We start from the raw sequence: 21,738 nt of genomic DNA, 5'->3' as shown, positions 1-21,738 counted from the left end.
AGCTTTTTTTTTTTTTTTCTTCTTCTTCAAAAGACACATCTCTGGGTCGTGATTCAATTTAGCTCCATAGCACAAAGCTGAAAATCTATTTTAAAGCAATAAAAGAGGGCAGTAGCGCATTTGGTAAGACCCGCAACCCGATTCAACAGCAACGAACGGCCAAGCCGCACGGCCATGTGCCAGTGGAAGACGACCGATCGATGCCAGGCGGCGGACGACCGAGCAGAACAATTGGTAGGATGCCCGGGATGCCAAGCGCTGGACGACCGAGCAGAACGACTGGGATCACTAGTTCATCGGACGTAGCCTTTGAGTCCGTGCTGCTCACGAGCAGAACCCGCAGAGACTCAAAAAAATTCATCTTTATGAGACAGACGGCGATGAGGGAAAAGTTTAACCGGCTGTCGCGGTCAGAACAGCGTCATATTTCAGTTAGTTATGTGTCAATAAATTGTTACTTTGATATCAAAAGCTCTATTTGTCTTGTTGTTTATCTTATTTTGTAAAAAGAAAATATTATTCAGATGTTTGGGATGTAAGTGAAGCAAAAAAAATAGCTGTGTAAAAGTCAAAGTTATGTTTGAAATGTATGCTTTCACAAAAAGCTCAATTTCTCTGTTTTCTCATCTGAAATTGGAAAATTGCTCAAACTAAGCTATTTTCTAATGCTGATTTCTAAAGAATGGAAAAAGATATGAACTTTTTTTTTTTTTTGCTGAAAGAAGAGAGTCTAATCTTTTGGTGGGTTCCATGTTTATTGCAATAGAACAGAATGTTCTGTGGGCCTTGCAAAATCATTCAAAATCCAGTAAAACGGCCGGGAGCGAAGGGCCTTGCTCCGGTGAAAATGGCTGGGAGTGAATGAGTTAAAAGGCTAAACCAACATTGCATATTCTCTCATGCAAGATATAAATCTAACAATATATACAATACAGGGAAGCCTGAAGCTTCCTGGAGCAGCCTGCATTCAAGCTGCTGCAGAGTCCCTCCAGGGTCCTACTGTCAGTCTGCGGCAGTCACAGTTGCCCACACAGATGCCTGATCAAAATTCGTTTTTTATTGCCTTTTTCTTTACTTTCTTTTTTTTAATCAGCCGATGGCCAATATTGGAAAGATGTCCATATATTGGCCCAATATATAGTAAATAGTATTAAATTAAAATAAAAATTTAAAGTATAATTAAAAGTATATTTAGAATTAGTTTAACTAACTCATTGGTCTGTAACTGTCAATGACAGCCATAGTTGCACAGTTAAAAAAAAAAAAAAAAAAGCTCTGTTTTTGCATTGACCATGAAGTCATTTTAACATGTTACCACTTACAACAATCAAACAAAGTAAATGCATCAACAAACTTCCAACTGTCGGATCAGTCTGAATGTTTTCATAAATGAATTTATTGGCTGTTATTGACGGTGATAAACATCCTGGCAGCGATTGTTCAACCACTGAAACATGATCACTTACTTGGCAGCCCTCCCAATTAAATGGATTGGACATTTGTTAAAAAAAAAAAAAAAAAAAAAAAAAAACATCTATACGTTTACGACAAATTATTACATTAACCTTATACGTTTTATGAGGTTAGAATATTAGGGACAGCTCTCAATATCATTCAGTTATTGGCTATCGTGAACCACAATCTTTCTACCAGTGCCGATCAAAACCCTGTTGACTTCTCATGTTGTTGTTGTGTCACTTGACTCAATCGCCTCACGAGCTCAGCCAGGTTCTTCACTTCACGTTTGTTTATCCCCAGCAGCTCGTAACGCAGGCTGGAGATGTCCCTCTTGATCTCATTCAGTTCACCTGCAGGACAGTATGTTTTGTACCCAGAACATGGTGTGTACTGTATCTTCGTCTGCATATGTGTGAGCCATTCACCTTCATTCACCTCGTCGTTTTCTTTGTCCCGCTGTGCTTTCAGGATGTATCTCCTGACAAGGCGGGTCATGATCTTCTGGAAATTGGAAATAAAGGTTGGTAATTTAAAATGACACGCTTGTGACCAATAATGTCATGGTGTTCGAGGGAAAACAGTAAATACAAGCCTTGGAAATAACCAAAATGTGTCTTTCTGGGCATGTTAGAAAATGTTATCAGGCTTTTTCAAATAAAAGTACATGAATTTGCAATAGGAAAGTACTGCAACATAGTAAGAGAGTTAGTTAGATGCACACTTAATATAACATTTTTTTTCCTGTAAATCCTCATTTAAAATTCTTTTTTTTTTTCAGATTAAAATCTAGGGGAAATAGTAAATTATGCCATGAAGGATGCAACAATACTCGGTTTTATATTGAACCGTTCGATACTCCCTCTTCGATTCAATACGCAAGAACATTCGATCCAAATGAAAAGCTCCCAAAATGTATTTTCCGAATTTATTTTTGTAGTCTCTCTCGCTAAAATGTCCGGCGCAGCTTTGCCTTGAAAAAACAAAGTGGGAAGTGTGGCACATGAGAATCATTGCTCATGAAGAAAGACAGAAAAAGGAAGCTTGCCGGCTTCAACGTCGTACTGAACCGTTGTTTGGCAGCATTTTGGGTGAGCTGATATGCTATCCCCACTCGTACATATTTAACAAAGACTGTCTTTACGGATACGTGCAACAAAGTCCGCAAATACAGTGGGGCAAATAAGTATTTGGTCAACTACTAATTGTGCAAGTTCTCCCACTTGAAAATATTAGAGAGGCCTATAAATGTCAACATGGGTAAACCTCAACCATGAGAGACAGAAAGTGGGAAATAGAAAAACAGAAAATCACATTGTTTGATTTTTAAAGAATTTATTTCCAAACAAGAGTGGAAAATAAGTATTTGGTGACCTACAAACAAGCAAGATTTCTGGCTGTCAAATAGGTCTAACTTCTTCTAACGAGGTCTAACGAGGCTCCACTCATTACCTGTATTAATGGCACCTGTTTTAACTCATTATCGGTATAAAAGACACCTGTCCAAAATCTCAGTCAGTCACACTCCAAACTCCACTACGGCCAAGACCAAAGAGCTGTCGAAGGACACCAGAGACAAAATTGTAGACCTGCACCAGGCTGGGAAGACTGAATCTTCAATAGGTAAAACGCTTGGAGTAAAGAAATCAACTCTGGGAGCAATTATTAGAAAATGGAAGACATACAAGACCACTGATAATCTCCCTTAATCTGGAGCTCCATGCAAGATCTCACCCCGTGGCGTCAAAATGATAACAAGAACGGTGAGCAAAAATCCCAGAACCACACGGGGGGGCCTAGTGAATGACCTACAGAGAGCTGGGACCACAGTAACAAAGGCTACTATCAGTAACACAATGCGCCGCCAGGGACTCAAATCCTGCACTGTACACGTCCAGGCCCGTCTGCGGTTTGCTAGAGAGCATTTGGATGATCCAGAAGAGGACTAGGAGAATGTCTTATGGTCAGATGAAACCAAAATATAACTCTGGTAGAAACACAGGTTTTCTTGTTTGGAGGAGAAAAAATACTGAATTGCATCCGAAGAACACCATACCCACTGTGACGCATGGGGGTTGAAACATCATGCTTTGGGGCTTTTTTTCTGCAAAGGGATCAGGATGACTGATCTGTGTAAAGGAAAGAATGAATGGGGCCATGTATCGAGAGATTTTGAGTGAAAATCTCCTTCCATCAGAAAGGGCATTGAAGATGAGACGTGGCTGGGTCTTTCAGCATGACAATGATCCCAAACACACAGCCAAGGCAACAAAGGAGTGGCTTCGTAAGAAGCATTTCAAGGTCCTGGAGTGGCTTAGCCTCTCTCCAGATCTCAACCCCATAGAAAATCTGTGGAAGGAGTTGGAAGTCCGTGTTGCCCAACGACAGCCCCAAAACATCACTGCTCTAGAGGAGATCTGCATGGAGGAATGGGTCAAAATACCAGAAACAGTGTGTGAAAAGCTTGTGAAGAGTTGCAGAAAACGTTTGGCCTCCGTTATTGCCAACAAAGGGTACATAACAGTATTGAGATGAACTTTTGGTATTGACCAAATACTTATTTTCCACCATGATTTGCAAATAAATTCTTTAAAAATCAAACATTGTGATTTTCTAATTTTTTTTCCACATTGTGTCTCTCATGGTTGAGGTTTACCCATGTTGACAATTACAGGCGTCTCTAATCTTTTCAAGTGGGAGAACTTGCACAATTATTGGTTGACTAAATACTTATTTGCCCCACTGTATATTGTTGTCGATATGGCTGGCACGAACAACCTTGCTTTGACAATAGACAGCTGGACACCCCGGGACCCGTGCCGTCCATAAGGCGATTTAGGCAACTGCCGAAGGGTGGAGCAGCGTCTTAAGGGCGTCAAGAAAAATATTCAAATAATATTAATGATAGCAGTATTCAAAAAATTAAAACAATAAAACAAAAGAACAACAAAACCATTCATAATAAGTCTTTAAATAATAATGAAATCATTTTTCTAGTGTGCCTTCTGCCCGTTTCACTTTTTCCTGTGATGCGATAATTTCACCTCAGACCCTAGTCTCCCTCACCACCCAGCAGACGAGCGAGCTACCTGAAGGTGCTATTTTTAGCCTCCACAATTGAGCGACGTTACGGTGACAAGTCAACTTCATGAAAAGACAAAAGCCCTCTGGGTCAGAAGAAAAAGAAAGAAGAGACCATAAACGTGAAGAAAAACAGAGGTTTGTTGTGATTTTTTTTCAACAGCATAAGCACGTAGACTTAGCGCAACTGCAAGCTAGCGGTTATTTACATAGAGTTTATATGACTTAGTGCTAAAGCAAAATTATACTGTATCATTAGCCAGGCTGTTGTTTTAGAAATATTTTCAGTATTCAGCCAGCTGTTGATTAGTTTCAGTTAAATTTACTCCCCCTCCAATTTTTGAGAAATTTGGAAAGTCTATGGGGGACTAAAATTGTCTTGCTTACTTTCATGTGATGTGAACCACTTATACCTTGTGTTAAATTGTGCTTTTCAAATAAATTTGCCTTGCCTAAAAGTGCCAAGGTTAATTAAATAGATACACCATTAAATATGCAATTAATAATTTCAAAGTTCTGTGATATGGGGGACTAAAAGTGGATTCAAATGCAAACATTTGTTTTCGCGTCATTAATTCATTAAAATGGCGATCACGTTCATGTAAAAACATATTCAATTTATTATTATTTTTTTTTGCTATCATATATTATTTAATTCATTATTATTGGATAGTCCTGTGTAGTTGCAGTGCTTCAAGAATTTATTTTCTTTCAACTACGCCCATCAAAGATAGTGATCGGATCCAATAGACAGGTACAGTAGGCTTCAAGAATTTAGGCGCTATTATGGTTATGTCATGCTGGTTTCACAATCAGCAGCTATTTGAGTAATATACTGTAATGTAACAATCCACTTTCTTCTCTTTGTAGATGCTCTTCTGAAATATTTTTCCTTCTACCTCTGTACATCCTGGACCATCTTTTACAGCAAACTCATCCACATCAGCACCAAGTCCAAGCCAACCAAGTCCAGGAAAGAAGTGCACCTTCCAAAACAACTGTCATATGAAAGTGCAATAGATGCTGAACAGACGTGTACATTTGTGTTTCAGCTTTACAAATTGTCAAAAGGGAAAGAAGTAAAAAGCTTCAAATAGCGCAATTGCTGTGTTTGCTGTCTGTCAAGCTGAACAACTTCACATTAAGTGAAGTAACAAGTCATGTTAATAAAGTAAAGTAAGAAAAACAAGACACTGTGAGGTAGAATTAGGTGCTATTTGTGTGATTAATATAAAAAAATAAAAAAAACTGGAGACAAAATGGCGGACAAGACTGAGGCGTCGTAAAGTCGATATCATGTAAGTCGAGTACGTCATAACTCGGGCACTACCTGTATTTCTAAACTACAAATACAGGCAACCCGTAAAAAACAAACAGACAGTTTCCCATACAAACATATGGGAAACTGTGTCCCATCTATTGATTTTCCACATATCAAACATCGAAAGAACAAATTAGGCAAGCAGGCAGGTAAATACGAAACAGATAGATTGTTTACTTGATAAGGTGTTGGAAAAGCAGATGCGTCCATCCCAGAGTCTTCTTTTTGACGTAACTAAAACCAGAATCAGCAAAAGAAGAAAACATGAGGTAAAACGAACTTTGAAAGACTAATTTTTGTTCTTCCACCTTGTTTCGTTCCATTTCGTCACCCAGTGTAGTTTCACTGACTTTGCCTTGAGCTGCTTTCCACAGAGATCTTTTTAGTCCCTGCAGAAGTGAAGCAATCGGGCCAAGACTTGGGAGCAAGTTGAAGGGCACGGGCAGCGAACTGCTCTTCTCAAAGTATGAGAACCACAGTTTGGCCCGAGCAAACTTCCACTCCACGTCAGCCTCACCCTGCACAAGACACAGTGCCAGTTGCGAATGCCTCCAAAATTTTGGCAACAAAGCATACCTCGATTTCCTGAAAGGAGCTATTGAACATGGCGATGAGCATGTTGAGCAAGACAACCACCATGATGACATTGTAGACACCATATAAGATGTAGCCGATGTTTTCGATGAATTTGTGGTCAATGTCAATCACCACCGACTTCACTTCCGACAGACCAAAAATGGCCCAGAAGAGTGTTTTGAAGCTTTCCTCTAGCCTGTGGCGAACATATCTATTAGGTAACAATACATTACTTGACAAATGACTGTTTAGTTTTACAGAAATCATTTGACAAAGAAGTAAATGGTCAAAGCACACTAAAAGTGCGACTCACGTGGTAAAGGCATCGTTGTGCTTGGCCCCGAGATAGTCTGAATACAAGTTGAACATCCCCACCATGAACGCCACGAAGACTGTGATGAAAATCACCAGGAACTTGAAGATATCCTTCACCGCCCTGCCGAGAGAGATCTGCAATGGGCCGAAACTCTCGTTGGCGGGCAGGATGTAGGCGACCCGACAGAAACTCAACACCACCGCGATGGCGTACAGGCCCTCGGAAATGAGCTGCGGATCTGACGGTAGCCACTTGACTCGAGCTGGAAATCAGCGATACACTCATGCAGTGAAACATACGGAACCCGACAAATTATTAAACTAAATACACCATAGAGATAATAAAATGACATCACCTCGGCGACTTACCGAGCTGAAAATACTTAACGTCTGAAGGTAGAGAGGTGTTGGAAAGGTCGACGTGGTGCTCGTCCACATAACGCTGAGCGGCATACACATGCCAAAAGGCCATCATCCGTGCACTGAATGAGCTAATGAATATGGCTAAAATGTTGAAATCCAGTAAGTTCCACGGTTCTGAAACATATTCTCCAATGTCCTGCAGCCAAATGTTTTTGCATTCTTCCCAAATTTTACCTAGAGACGCAGAAAAACATAACCACATGACAAGATCGGTAAATACGGTGGGGCAAATAAGTATTTAGTCAACCACTAATTGTGCAAGTTCTCCCACTTGAAAATATTAGAGAGGCCTGTAATTGTCAACATGGGTAAACCTCAACCATGAGAGACAGAATGTGGAAAAAAAACAGAAAATAAAATTGTTTGATTGTTAAAGAATTTATTTGCAAATCATGGTGGAAAATAAGTATTTGGTCAATACCAAAGGTTCATCTCAATACTTTGTTATGTACCCTTTGTTGGCAATAACGGAGGCCAAACGTTTTCTGTAACTCTTCACAAGCTTTTCACACACCGTTGCTGGTATTTTGGCCCATTCCTCCATGCAGAACTCATCTAGAGCAGTGATGTTTTGGGGCTTTCATTGGGCAACACAGACTTTTAACTCCCTCCACAGATTTTCACAGGGGTTGAGATCTGGAGACTGGCTAGGCCACTCCAGGAACTTGAAATGCTTCTTACGAAGCCACTCCTTTGTTGCCCTGACTGTGTGTTTGGGATCATTGTAATGCCGAAAGACCCAGCCACGTCTCATCGTCAATGCCCTTGCTGATGGAAGGAGATTTTCACTCAAAATCTCTCGATACATGGCCCCATTCATTCTTTCCTTTACACAGATCAGTCGTTCTGGTCCCTTTGCAGAAAAACAGCCCCAAAGCATGATGTTTCCACCCCCATGCTTCACAGTGGGTATGGTGTTCTTCGGATGCAATTCAGTATTTTTTCTCCTCCAATACGAGAAACCTGTGTTTCTACTAAAAGGTTCTATTTTGGTTTCATCTGACCATAACACATTCTCCCAGTCCTCTTCTGGATCATCCAAATGCTCTCTAGCGAACCGCAGACAGGCCTGGACGTGTACTTTCTTCAGCGGGGGACACGTCTGGCAGTGCAGGATTTGAGTCCCTGGCGATGCATTGTGTTACTGATAGTAGCCTTTGTTACTGTGGTCCCAGCTCTCTGATGGTCATTCACTAGGTCCCCCCGTGTGGTCCTGGGATTTTTGCTCACCGTTCTTGTTATCATTTTGACGCCACAGGATGAGATCATGCATGGAGCCCCAGATCGAGGGAGCTTATAAGTGGTCTTGTATGTCTTCATTTTCTAATAATTGCTCCCACAGTTGATTTCTTTACACCAGACATGTCCAAAGTCCGGCCCGGGGGCCAAATGCGGCCCTTGGTCAAATTTCATCCGGCCCCCAGCCTCTATCATAAAATCAATAACGTCTGGCCCGCACACAGACTTAATAAATTGGTCAGCAGTACTGCTACCAGCATATGAAGTAGCTTACACACTAAATGCTGCTCCTCATTTACCCACTAAAAGGCAGCAGCACTCTAAGCAACATTACCCTATGTGACCCTATGCTCCCAATTTTCTAAAATGGTGACAATCAACAATAAAAAGAAAGTTGAATGCGACGGCCGACGCTTCAAGGATAGGTGGAAATTGGACTATTTCTTCACTAAAATACGCAACAACCGTGTCTGCCTCATTTGCAAAAAGACAGTCGCTGTTTTTAAACAGTTCAATATGAGGCGATATTACCAAACAAGACACGCTGACATATATGACAAGATTACAGGGAAGATACGTAGCCAGAAATTGAAGCAACTTGAAGCTAGTTTAATTTTACAGCTGCAGTATTTTACAAGAGCTCGAGAGTCGAAAGAGTACGCTACAAAGGCTAGTTGCGAGATTGTTGAAATTATTCATTTTAAAAAATAATAAAGCAAATGTGACACAGGGAATGGCTTGCTAAAATTTGCTTAAATATATTGTTCTACGTAAAGGACGTCAGCCAAGGTCGGCCCCCCACAATTTTACCACACCAAATTTGGCCCCCTTTGCAAAAAGTTTGGACACCCCTGCTTTACACCAAGCGTTTTACCTATTGCAGATTCAGTCTTCCCAGCCTGGTGCAGGTCTACAATTTTGTGTCTGGTGTCCTTCGAATGCTCTTTGGTCTTGGCCATAGTGGAGTGTGACTGACTGAGGTTGTGGACAGGTGTCTTTTATACCGATGATGAGTTAAAACAGGTGCCATTAATACAGGTAATGAGTGTAGCCTCGTTAGACCTCATTAGAAGAAGTTAGACCTCTTTGACAGCCAGAAATCTTGCTTGTTCGTAGGTGACCAAGAAGTTAGACCTCTTTGACAGCCAGAAATCTTGCTTGTTCGTAGGTGACCAAATACTTATTTTCCACTCTAATTTGGAAATAAATTCTTAAAAAGTCACACAATTTGATTTTCTGTTTTATGTTTCCACATTCTGTCTCTTATGGTTGAGGTCTACCCTTGTTGACAATTACAGGCCTCTCTAATCTTTTCAAGTAGGAGAACTTACACAATTGGTGGTTGACTAAATATCCTTTTGCCCCACTGTAGGTTGATAAGCTTAAACCTAACCTAGAATCCAAGACATGATCAGAATCTCCATCCAGGTAAAGGGAGTTATTTTCATGCGAAAGAGCTGCAAGGACCTATCGTGGACTGTTATGTTGGCCAGAAACGGCGGTCCGTTGAAGCGATCAGCAGCATTTAGGACCAGCAAACACAGGAACGTCACAAATGAGGCAGCATGAGCCACAAACTTTAGAAACGGTCTGGACATCAGCTTCCCTAGCTGATTGGTAGATAGGGAAAATACATAGGTAGATACGTAAAATGCAGAGCTAACTGTTGGACTCCAAATTAGATCTTTCCTGACCAAGATTCATTTTCTGGGTCCATCCTAACCTTACAGGAGGGTGCAATCCAGGACACAAAAGCCAAAACAGGCAGGCCCACCGCGACCCCAAGTACAAGGAGGATCTTAAACAGTGTGGTCCGCTGACGAAGTCCATACACATCCTGGTACCAGTTGGAGAGCAGCTGTTGCTGGCAGTTGGGGTGGGCTACAAACTGGCAGACATGTATTACAACAGTGTATAGAGCAGTGGTTCTTGGCCTGGGTTCAATCGAATCCCAGGGTTTCATTGAGTAAGTTTAAGGGGTTCGGGGAAAGTTAACACTCGTAGGGCTCTATTTTCATACACTGACTAAATCTAGACAAAGTGATGTTTTAGACTAGGTTTCTGAACTGTTTTCCCCCAAATTCATAGGCTTTATTCTATTTCTTTCAACTGCCAGTTCTCTATCTGACCGGAGAAGAAACTAGTTTGCTTAGTGGAAGGTTGACTCGTACTGGGTATGAGAAAGTGCAACAGACCTACAGCAAGTGTGTACTGAAATTTTGGCCTGTTTAAAATCATGATTTCAAAGTATGAAGAATCTGAACAGGATTTTGCCTAGATATTAGTTTACTAGTTAGGGCTGTCAAACGATTACAACTTTTAATCGAGTTAATTACAGCTTAAAAATTAATTAATCGTAATTAATCACAATTCAAACCATCTATAAAATATGCCATATTTTTCTGTAAATTATTGTTGGAATGGAAAGATAAGACACAAGACGGATATATACATTCACTATACGGTACATAAGTACTGTATTTGTTTATTAAACAATAAATCAACAAGATGGCATTAACATTATTAACATTATCTTAAAGTGATCCATGGATAGAAAGACTTGTAGTTCTTAAAAGATAAATGTTAGTGCAAGTTATAGAAATGTTATATTAAAACCCCTCTTAATGTTTTCATTTTATTAAAATGTGTAAAATTTTCAATCCAAAAAATAAACTAGTAGCTCGCCATTGTTGATGTCAATAATTACACCATGCTCACTCATTGTGCTGAAACGCATAAAATCCCAAACGCCAGCAGAGGGCGCCAAACACCAAAAAACAAGCGGACTTTACACTGCTGTCATTTTAATCTGTTTGAGCGGGGCATGTGCGTTAATTGCATCAAATATTTTAACGTGATTAATTTTAAAAATTAATTACCGCCCGTTAACGCGATAATTTTGACAGCCCTAGTATTTTAAATGTATCAGTTTTGAATTTGGAAAAAAAAAAGGCTTTATTATCAATGTCTGGAGTCTTTGGTGAATGCACATGTGAAACTTCTGTGGTTTGGCACCTTTAGCAAAGTTAAGAACCACTGGTATACAATCTAGAAGAGAGTTTTTGTTAACGACTCACCTTCTTAACTTCATACTTGATGGCAAGTTTTAACCTGGCAAGGTTTTGCATGCTCTCCATTGAGTCACCATGCAAAATTGCCTCTACTTCTTCTGTGTTCTGACACATGTCCAGTAGGCCCACCATGAAGTCTTTGCATTGCATGGACAATTTCTTATAGTCATTCTAGTGCGGAAGGATGAAATACAGGTTAGCATGAGGCATTGGTTTCATATTGAAATTTTCAAAGCAAGTCAATGTTTTAATGGTTCCATAATGACCATGCACTTTTAAACCAGTGGACTGATTTCAAGATCCTTGGAAGTGGTTTAGAGTAAGGATTCTGGTTATTGGTGGACCACCTCTACAATCCCTGACAAAAGTCTTGTCGCTTATCCATTTTGTAGAAACAATTGCTAATAACCTGACTTTTAATTATTCAATTGGTTTCAGAAATGGCTCATATGAAAGCTAAGACCCTCCCAAATGATGTTGAATGTAGAAAAATATATTTGTTTCACATCCTTTAATGAAGACATAAAGGTCAAATTTTGGCAAGACAAAAGTTTTGTCACCTACAGAAAGTAGTGTGAAAATTGAACAAAAAATGTACTTCAAATACAAAAATATGTTACATAACATAAGCGAACTAAGTAGTGGTGCTGTGAGATCTAAATTTAATATTTTGTATGATTTCCATGGGCTTGAAGGATTGCATCCATGCGGTTTGGAAAGGATTCATACAATTTATTGATGAAGTCATCAGGAACATCAAAGAAAACAGTCTTGCATGCCTCCCAGAGTTCATCAACATTCTTGGGTTTCGTCTTCCATGCTTCCTCTTTCATCCTACACTGTAAATGCAAAAATTGTCCTGACTCAAGATTAAATAGTTCATATCACTTAATTCATACTAGTTTTTAAAGTTTACTTTCTCATATTGAGTTGTCTGCACTTTTTACCTGCTTACTTGTTTTATTAAGTTGTATGAACTTGAATCTACTAAGTGAGTAGCATGGTTTGTGGTATGAGAGCTGCGCACCTGTGGTGCGCATGTCCATTTCCGGGTGGCGCGAATCTACCTCGGGAGGAAAATTCGAGAAAGCGGTCAGAACAGAACCATTACGCCAACTGAATGTTCCCTTGGCTTGGTTTGGGTAAGTAAAGCTTGTGGTGACCCTTTGTTGGACATAATTCACCCACCGTACTTGTCTGTTTGGCCGAGCGCGTTACCGGCTGCGTCACAGTCACGTGACGGACCTTATAAAGAGCCGCGCGCGTTCCGGCTCATCAGGGACAGAGAGCATGCACGAGAGTTACATAGCTGGACACAGCACTTGAGCAATAAAGACTCTTTAGCAAAGCATCCCGCTTCAAGCTTTTGTTTCTAACCTTTTCAATATCATTTAATGTTTAAAATGAGAATTGTTGGAAGGAAGTCCACTCTTAGACTTCGTGTTGGCATGTTCGCATGTGTGTGTCTGCCTGCGGGTTCAAAGACCAGTCGGTGTAGCCGTGAGCTACGTGCCGTGCTAACATGTGTCCGCCGGCTGGTCCTGTCTGTTAGCTGTTTGCGTGATGCTTCTGAGTTAACTGGTTAGCTCAGTGTAACAAGCTGTAATGTCGGGTGAGAAGTGTGTGTGGACGTGGGGGTGCGGGGGTGTTCGCGCGTGCGTGTTTGGAGGGGGGGGGGGGGGGGGGCTCCGTGAAATCATGCTAGTGCTGGGATGTAAACGTGTGTAACGTCAGTTATGTTACATTTGTAAGCGCCTTTTCTCTGAATCAGTACACGTCCAAAAAGTTGTTAAAATTGGGATATCGTCTGACACGATATCTTTTGAAGTGCACCAAATGCGAAAAAAGTTATATGGGTGAGTAAAATGATGTGTTTTACTTTAAAAAATAAGGTGTCAAATGATAAAAAAGTGATATGAGTGAGTTAAATGTTTTTACTTCAAAAATAAGGTGCCAAATGCAAAGGAAAAAAAATACTTTTTCCAATTTAAGTGGGGATGTCACAAAAAGTGACGTATTCTGAATCATTTGGGAGTTACAAATTTGATGTCCCACATGTGTTTTTTTTTTCAAAAATCTTTTTGTGCATATTTAGTGATGAAATGCAGCCATTTCCACCTGCTCGTAATCTAAAGAGGTCTCTAAGACTGTATTACAGAGTTTTGGTTTGTTCTCTGTGATTTTGTGCAGGCACTTCAATAAGCAAAGTGAACACACTATAATGTGTGTGTGCTATCTTACCATCTTAATAGAATTTATTTGTGTTTTTATTTTAAATGCAGGATTCAGACTCTTCCGATGACTTTGTCCAAGTTCCTGTTGGGGTTCTGCAAGTCATACCGGAGGACATGCCACTAACGCGATGCAGCAATGTGATCATCCTTGAAGGGAACCTTGTTATGAATGAGGTTCCCAACAATGTCGAAAGCAATTTGTCTGGTTTTTGCTTTAATTTTTGCACTGCATTTTGAATACCCCAAAACTATGAAAAACATGTTTGAGTTCTTTGAGAAGGTTTTGTTGAACATGGGACACCAAAAGCTAAGCCCAAAACTGCAAACGTTAAAGAATGCACTTTTGGTCTAGGCCTAGTGTTTGCAGCTTGCAGCTCTAGGCCGTAGATGTTGTAGCAAGGAATATGTGTAATGGGAAACGATGTGTTCTGAATGTTAGTTTTTATTTATCAGTTTGTATTTTTATTTTTACAGACTAAATGTTGCCAAGCCTTTTTGTTGCGAAGTCTGTTTGTTGCTGTGTTGTCATATTGTTTGGAAATACTGAAGTAAAAAAAAAACACAAAAATAAAACATGTTCATAATGCCATTTTGTGAATTCTTATTTTAAAGTTGGCGAAACTAGGTATGTTATAGATTCGGCAATTTCGGTAGAAATTTTTCTGGACTTTGCTGTGTCAAGATGAAGATCTTAACCTCGCCCACATTGGTGTATGGACATTTCAGAGACCATTTCTGGCCAGCTCCTGCTGATTTGGGGTCATTTCTGGGACATGTCATGGTCATATTAGGTCACTTCCTGTTGATTTGGGGACATTTGGGGGACATGTCCTGGTCCTATCAGGTCACTTCCTGTTGATTGGGGGGACATGTCCCAGTAATATCAGGTCATATGGGGACATTTGGGTGGCGTGTACTGGTCATATCAGGTCATTTGGGGGGCGTGACCTGGTTATTTTGGGACATTTAAGGGGCGTGTCCTATTGATATTTGGTAATTTCCTGTTGATTTGGGGACATTTGTTTTTTTGCCATTGAAAATGAATGGGCAGACAATTTAAGTACTGCCCACTTACTTCGGCATAGTATATTAAGTTATTGTTATTTATCTTAATTGAGTTTCTGTCAACTTTATTGAAGTGGATTACACTAAGATACCTCAAGTAAAGTAATACAAATTTCAAGTAAAGCCCACTTGATTTGGCACAATATATTAAAGTTCATTCGACTCAAAGTAATTGCGTTGTAACAACTTGATATGAATTTAACTTTACTAAGATACATTAAGTTCTCACAACTTAAAAAAAAAAAGTACCACTCACTTAAATTTGATAATTCCACACTACTTAACACAATAAGTTTGTTTACTTACTTTTCCCAAGGTAATCGGTTTCCTCAATTTATTTAAGTAAACTTAACTTGTTAGAATTTACAGTGTACCCCAGACATGCTCAATGATTTTCATGTCTGGTGACTGGGCTGGCCAGTCCTGGAGGATCTTGATCTTCTATGCCTTGAGGAACTTTGAGGTAGAGATTGAAGTATGCGATGGAGCACCATCCTGCTGCAGAATTTGTCCCTTTTTATGGTTAGGAACGTAAGATGCAGCTAAGATTTGTTGATATTTCAGACTATTTATGTTGCCTTCCATCCCCCATATCTCTCACGGTGTAGACAATTAAAAAAACGTGTGGCATTTGCCAAGGCCCACAGCCTGTCAAAAGGATGGACACTAGAAAAGTGGCAAAAGGTGGATTTTTCAGATGAATCTTCCATTGAATTACACCACAGTCGCCGCAAATATTGCAGGAGACCTACTGGAGCCCGCATGGATCCGAGATTTACTAAGAAAACTGTGTAGTTTGGTGGTGGCAAAATCATGGTCTGGGGTTACATCTAGTATGGGGATGTGCGAGAGATCTGCGGGGTTGAAGGCAACATAACTAGTCTAAAATATCAACAAATCTTAGCTGCCTCTTACATTTCTAACCATAAAAAGGGACAAATTCTGCAGCAGGATGGTGCTCCATCGTATACTTCAATCTCTACCTCAAAGTTCCTCAAGGCAAAGAAGATCCAGATCCTCCAGGACTGGCCAGCCCAGGCACCAAACATGCACATCATTGAGCATGTCTGGGGTGGGATGAAAGAGGAAGCATGGAAGAAGAAACCCAAGAATGTTGATGAACTCTGAGAGGCTTGCAAGACTGCTTTCTTTGATGTTCCTGATGACTTCATCAATAAATTGTATGAATCCTTGCCGAAGCCCAAGGAAGCCATACAAAATATTAAATATGGATCTCACAGCACCACTACTTAGTTCGCTTATGTTATGTGACATATTTTTGTATTTAAAGTACATTTTTTTGTTCAATTTTCACACTAATTTCCGTAGGCGACAAAAATTTTGTCTTGCCAAAATTTGACCTTTATGTCTTCATTAAATGATAAATCTTGTTTCAGTGAAACAAATATATTTTTGTACATTCAACATCCTTTGGTAGGGTCTTAGCTTTCATATCAGTCATTTCTGAAACCAATTGAATAATTAAAAGTCAGGTTATTAGCAATTGTTTCAACAAAATGCATAAGCGACAAGACTTTGTCAGGGACTGTAAGGACTTGGCTTGTGGACTGCACTATGTTTGAAGGCCCCTAAATACTAAGATTTGGATATTTCAGAATCCCTTCTGCTCAGACATTCCATAAGCACAGCATGCCAATTCAAACAAGCATGATAATCATTATTTAAAGGGATCCTCTATTTTTAAGACAAGTAATTCTTAAAAGATAAATGTTAGTATGAGTTATAATAATTTGATATTAAAATCCCTCTTAATGTTTTTGTTTTAATAAAGTTTGTAAAATTATTTTAAGTGATAGGTCGCCATTCTTGTTACGTCGCAGTGCGTGACGTCACCGGGCCCGTTGCCGAAATTCCAGTGTGTCACTCGTTAGCTTTCCCAACATGTCGTCGGTTCTACCCTTCCTATTTGGACCAGATCTGAAAAGTGAGGAGCAGGACAGCACTGTCGGTCGTTCACAAGACGAGCTTCAGGGAAAAATGCGTACAGCAAATACCTGATAAGACAAAAGTTGGGCAAACGTCTCAATGACAACAGAGCGAGAGAGCGTATGCTGTTGGGAACTCCGGCTGGGAGCGAGAGTGTATGCTGTTGGGAACTACGGTTTTATTAGCAGATATTCAAGGTAAGCATATTGCGTTTTCAAACTTATCCCAACATAATTATGTAGATTGTTAGTATCCAGAGCTGTCGTGTGCTTTACATACAGTACAGGCCAAAGAGCACACCTTGTGTAATCCATGTCTTGCACATTGTAACGCGTGGTAGGTAGGATACGTGTATAAAAGTACCAAAAAGGGGATATGCTTCCACCTATGCACATTCATTCACAAAAAATATTTCCACCTTGACCACTCTTCACTCGGGAGCTCAGCAGTACGCCAACACGCGTTCCCTGACGAACTCCAACATTGTTGTAAGGTCCATGTCAGAGTCACTGTCGTCACTGTAGCGTGCAATAGTGCTTTGATTATTTGGTATGATTTGGGGAAAACTCCCACGGACAATAGTCAACAAAAAAGATAGCAATAGTAATCCAAATCCGTGTTTTTACTCACTCGAAGATCCAGGAATTAGACCGATCTCATGGCAATGTTGCAGCCGCGATCAAGCCATCGATTCCACAAAATAGACTGATCCGAAAAGCCGCTGTGGGACCGACGAATAAAAAAAATAGACATATCCGAAACCAAAATTGCAGACGCGGTGGGACCGTCGGATCCAGAAAATAGACAGATCCCTTACATGACTGAGGATCCAGGAAAAATGTTCGGGCGCTAGTTGTAACGCGTGGTGGGTAGGGTACGTGCATACAGGGACCAAAAAGGGGGAGAAGCTTCCACTTATGCACATTTATTCACTAAAAATAATAATAATAAATAATAATAATAATAATAATAAAATAATAATTCCACCTTGACCACTCACTTCACTCCCCTTGTTTCCATTTGACTGGAAATTCACAAGCAGCACATCGTGGCATTTTACTTTGTGAGTTTAGGCAACAATAAGCAATTGTTGAACACGCTACACATTTGGAAATTATTCCAATGACGTCATCACTGCGAGCCAGCAAACCATGGCGCCAACTAACGGTCAAAATATGTAGTAAATATCATAAAATATTGCCATTGATTTAACATTTTATGTGTTTCTAGCAACATATTTTAGTACAAGAGAACAATTGTGGTTTATTAGAGCCTACATATATTTAAGGTAGAGGGTCACTTTAAAAAGAAATTGCACTGAATAACTGTCTGCAGGGTCTCAAACACTCCCGTCCTGAAGCCAAGTGTCCAAAGGCAAGTCCTTGAAGAATAAGCTCCTGCCCTTTCAAAAATCTTTAATTTACCTTGAACTCTTTCTCAGTGCTGGCCAAGACTGCCAGGTCATTGCTCAACTCTAGTGCCGTCATTACTGGATCTTCATTTGAAAGCGACAGATAGGCCGGACTGGCAAGACCTTTGTAGGCATCGATGCGGAACTGCGCGTGTCTGAAGGAGTCCTCAGTCTGCTGCTGGGTACAAGTACTGCACTGGCAGAAGTAGTCGTGGGGTTGCTGGATACGGGCCCCCTTGGCGAGGAGCAGTTGCAATATCTCATAGTTGTGGAGCTGTGAAGCCAGAATGATGGGTGTAATGTCATTAGAGAAAAGGCTGCCATTCTCATCGTAAGCAAATAGGTCTCGATGTATGTCCACTTGACTTGGACAAGATGACAACCTCCGAACATCCGTAAAAGCCTGGTGGCTCAAAATGGCTTCCACGATGCGTACGTAACCTTTACGAATGGCTAGGAGCAATGCGTCGCCCACCCTGGTCAGTTCTTTCCGCTCCAGAAGCAACTTGGTGATCTCCAAATTCTCATTGGACACTGCCAACTGCAGAGCTGTTTGGCCCATGAAGTTGACACTATTGACATTGAGGTCCAGCAGGTTGTCTAGCAGGCGCCGCACCTTGGGAACGTCACTGCTCATAACAGCCTCTAGGAAAGCTTCGTCAGTCAGGGAGAGACTGGAGCAAGAATAGGCGTGAAAGAGGGAGGCAGTGCCTTGTAAGGCTGGTCTCGAGAGACTGGTTGACATTTGTCACATTTGCTGTGGCACCTGGCATCTGAGAAGAACGTAAGGTTGACTCAATTTGTGCAATTAAATATGTTTCTTAGTGCCATTGACAGTGACAGACATCAAATCAATTTTAACCGGCCAACGAGTTAATTCATGAAATAACAATAAAGCTGTAGGAACAGTAGTAAGATTGTTGATATGTTTCCATAGTGTTGGAAATGGTGATATGCCTTAGTTGCCTTGGTCAAGGTAAAAAGAATTCATTTTTGGAGCAGATTTGGTTTGTCTATCACCGTCAATGGCAGCCAATGATTAATTGGGAACTCAACTCAAATATTTTTTTTCTATGAGATTCTGTTGTATATTGCGGAAAAACACAGACAAGACTAAAAAAGCAGTTTCTGCTCTTGCCCTCCTGTTTAAAAGAAACTGCTGTATTATAAGCCAAAACAACTGTTGTGTTTGCTAGAACAATAAGTCTATATGCTGTCATAGCAGATTCATGGCGCATGAAGCCCCCAAACTATTTTTAATTTGCCCTTTTTACCCTGAAAACCCCCATTTACAGACGTCGCGCAACCGCTTTTGTTTCAACCCAGCCATAAAACAAAGGTAATTAAACATATCTATTATTCAAAATGTCTATCATTTTTAGCTTAGAATCATTAATTGACATCTATTTTTTTTTTTTTTAAAGCGACTTTAAATAATTATTCACTCGCATTTGTAAACTTTTAAACAAATTACGTTACAATGAAAAAAATGGCATCAGTAAAAAAGTCACAGATATTTATCTCATAACTATCGCTTGATTGTATTTTTTTTGTTTCTGTCGCATTTTTTCCGACATGTTAGATAATAAATAATCGATCCAAACAAAGAAAAATTGGGAAAAAATGTTTAAAAAGGTAAATATATGAAAAAGAACATCTCTGGTGTCCGAAAATGTCATTGCGTGTAATAGGCCTGAACGATATTGGAAAAAACTATTGTTGCGATTTTTTGGGGGGTTTGCGATATATTGCGATATTATATTGCGATATTAAAAAAATATATATATATACATATATTTTTAAAGAAATTTTCACTAGATGACTTGAATAGCTGTTTGGAAAGACTTTGGATGACTCACCATCACCACAGTGTACAGTGATCCCTCGTTTTTTGCCGTTAATGGGGACCAGAACCCGCCGCGATAAGTGAAAAACCGCGAAGTAGCGCATCCCCCCCACCCCATTTTTGTGTGTGTTTTTTGTGCTCAATGTATTTATTCAGATTTAGTATTGGAAAGAGATACATATAAAACATGTTTTTTTTCTCACTTTTTCCACCAAAGTGATTTTAAAAATGTATATAAATAAATGGGTTTTATGCACTTCAAATGTCATAATTATGATCAGTTTTAAACATAACCGTCCAACCAAATCATTTTTGAACAAGAATAAAGTAATGTAGTAGAAAAATGCTTGGTTTTAGTAAATGCTTCTGTTTATCTACCTTAGCTGTGACTCTTGGAGTGACATGTAGACATTTCAAACTACTCATGATCACTTCTGGCATTTATATTATATGTCTCCAACGTCTCCACACATACACACATTCATCCAGCGCGGCTTCCTGGAGAAACCTCCATGCCGTCCGTGGAATAAAATAAATAATAAATATTAGTGGAAACGGATTACACTACACAAGCACTTTATTATACTTGATGATAACACTTGTGTATGTAAATCTAATGTTGGTAGATTGTTTTCTTCTTGGAGATGAAATGCATGTGTGGCAGCTTAGTATTCAAAAAAAATGTTTTTCTTTTACATAGCGTTTTGACAGTTGTCATATTTTCGGAATCAAAGCACCGTGTACCGGAACAGCATTCCGACCCTGAATCTTATACCGAAACTGCGTTCTGGCCCTGAATCTTATACCGGAACTGCTTTCCTGACCGTTCTGGCCCACTTTCACCCCTGTGTATATAGTCCTATGGTCTCATTCATTTTCATCTAAACAACTGTCCATATGTCCTGCAGAGAGCTTTCGATAAGTGATTATTACTGTCTCCCCACGAAGGACACCACCAACAGACTGATCATCTGCCTTCCTGACTGACGCCCTCGAACAGTGTCGAAGGAGGTTGCACCTTGCAAGGACACCCGTCGCGTGTCACACAGCCTTTTATACATTTAGTGTAAGAGCTACATTTGCTTTCTTTGCATGCAAGAGTCCCTCAAGATCAGCACATAATGTTCGGTGGGGGCCATGTGTAAAAGTGAATCACAGCCTGGAGTAAATCTAATTTTTCTAATCGGTGATTGCATTTGAATAATGCGCAGCTTGTAATTGCAGTTTATGATGATCGAGCGAGACTTCCCCTTTCATCTAATTGTAAGCATTGTTGGGAAGGATTAACTCATGGCCAATTGACATAGCGGATGTGCACTCACAAATCACAAAATTAGGTACAGGTGTGCACGCCAAGAAAGATGCCGACTTTTGATTGATAATGTTCATGTCAAAGACGTATTAATCAAAGCAATTATCGTGGTTGTTGACAGTGCTGTACTCTGCCAATATTAAAACCCAATTAAACTTTGAGGACATTTTTACATTTTGAGAAAATATTTACCTTTTATTAATACAAATCTGATTCCTTTAGTAGAGATGCACTAGATTTAAGACTGCGTTGTCTCATTTTATACTCATACAAAAGCAAGCAGAAATTAATTAGCCGGCGCATCTTGGTGGTAATACAAAAACAAAAAAACAAACAAACAAAAAAATTATCCTACTCTATTTATTCACTCACCTCAATCAAGTCAAATCTGTCCTTCAATTCTCCATCAGTCCCTTCACAATGGAGTTGAATTCAATTAGAA

The 21,738-nt window shown here is 39.9% G+C and overlaps 1 protein-coding gene across 1 annotated transcript; it reads right to left on the bottom strand.

Annotated features, from left to right (window-relative positions):
- Window positions 1-1,659: 1,659 nt before the first annotated feature.
- LOC130911253 (short transient receptor potential channel 6-like) lies at window positions 1,660-21,711 on the bottom strand. Its single transcript, XM_057829100.1, has 12 exons — window positions 21,669-21,711; window positions 18,152-18,911; window positions 11,488-11,652; window positions 10,134-10,298; window positions 9,804-10,020; window positions 7,118-7,345; window positions 6,747-7,011; window positions 6,434-6,629; window positions 6,166-6,375; window positions 6,035-6,091; window positions 1,884-1,959; window positions 1,660-1,808 (listed from the first exon to the last, which is right to left on the bottom strand). The coding sequence occupies exons 2-12, from the start codon at window positions 18,881-18,883 to the stop codon at window positions 1,660-1,662; spliced, it is 2,460 nt and encodes an 819-aa protein (XP_057685083.1). The 5' UTR covers window positions 18,884-18,911; window positions 21,669-21,711.
- Between the last annotated feature and the right edge of the window lie 27 nt (window positions 21,712-21,738).

Source organism: Corythoichthys intestinalis, unplaced genomic scaffold (genome assembly GCF_030265065.1).
Source record: "Corythoichthys intestinalis isolate RoL2023-P3 unplaced genomic scaffold, ASM3026506v1 HiC_scaffold_23, whole genome shotgun sequence".
Taxonomy (NCBI): Eukaryota; Metazoa; Chordata; class Actinopteri; order Syngnathiformes; family Syngnathidae; genus Corythoichthys; species Corythoichthys intestinalis.
This window is presented reverse-complemented; position numbering and strand designations above follow the sequence as displayed.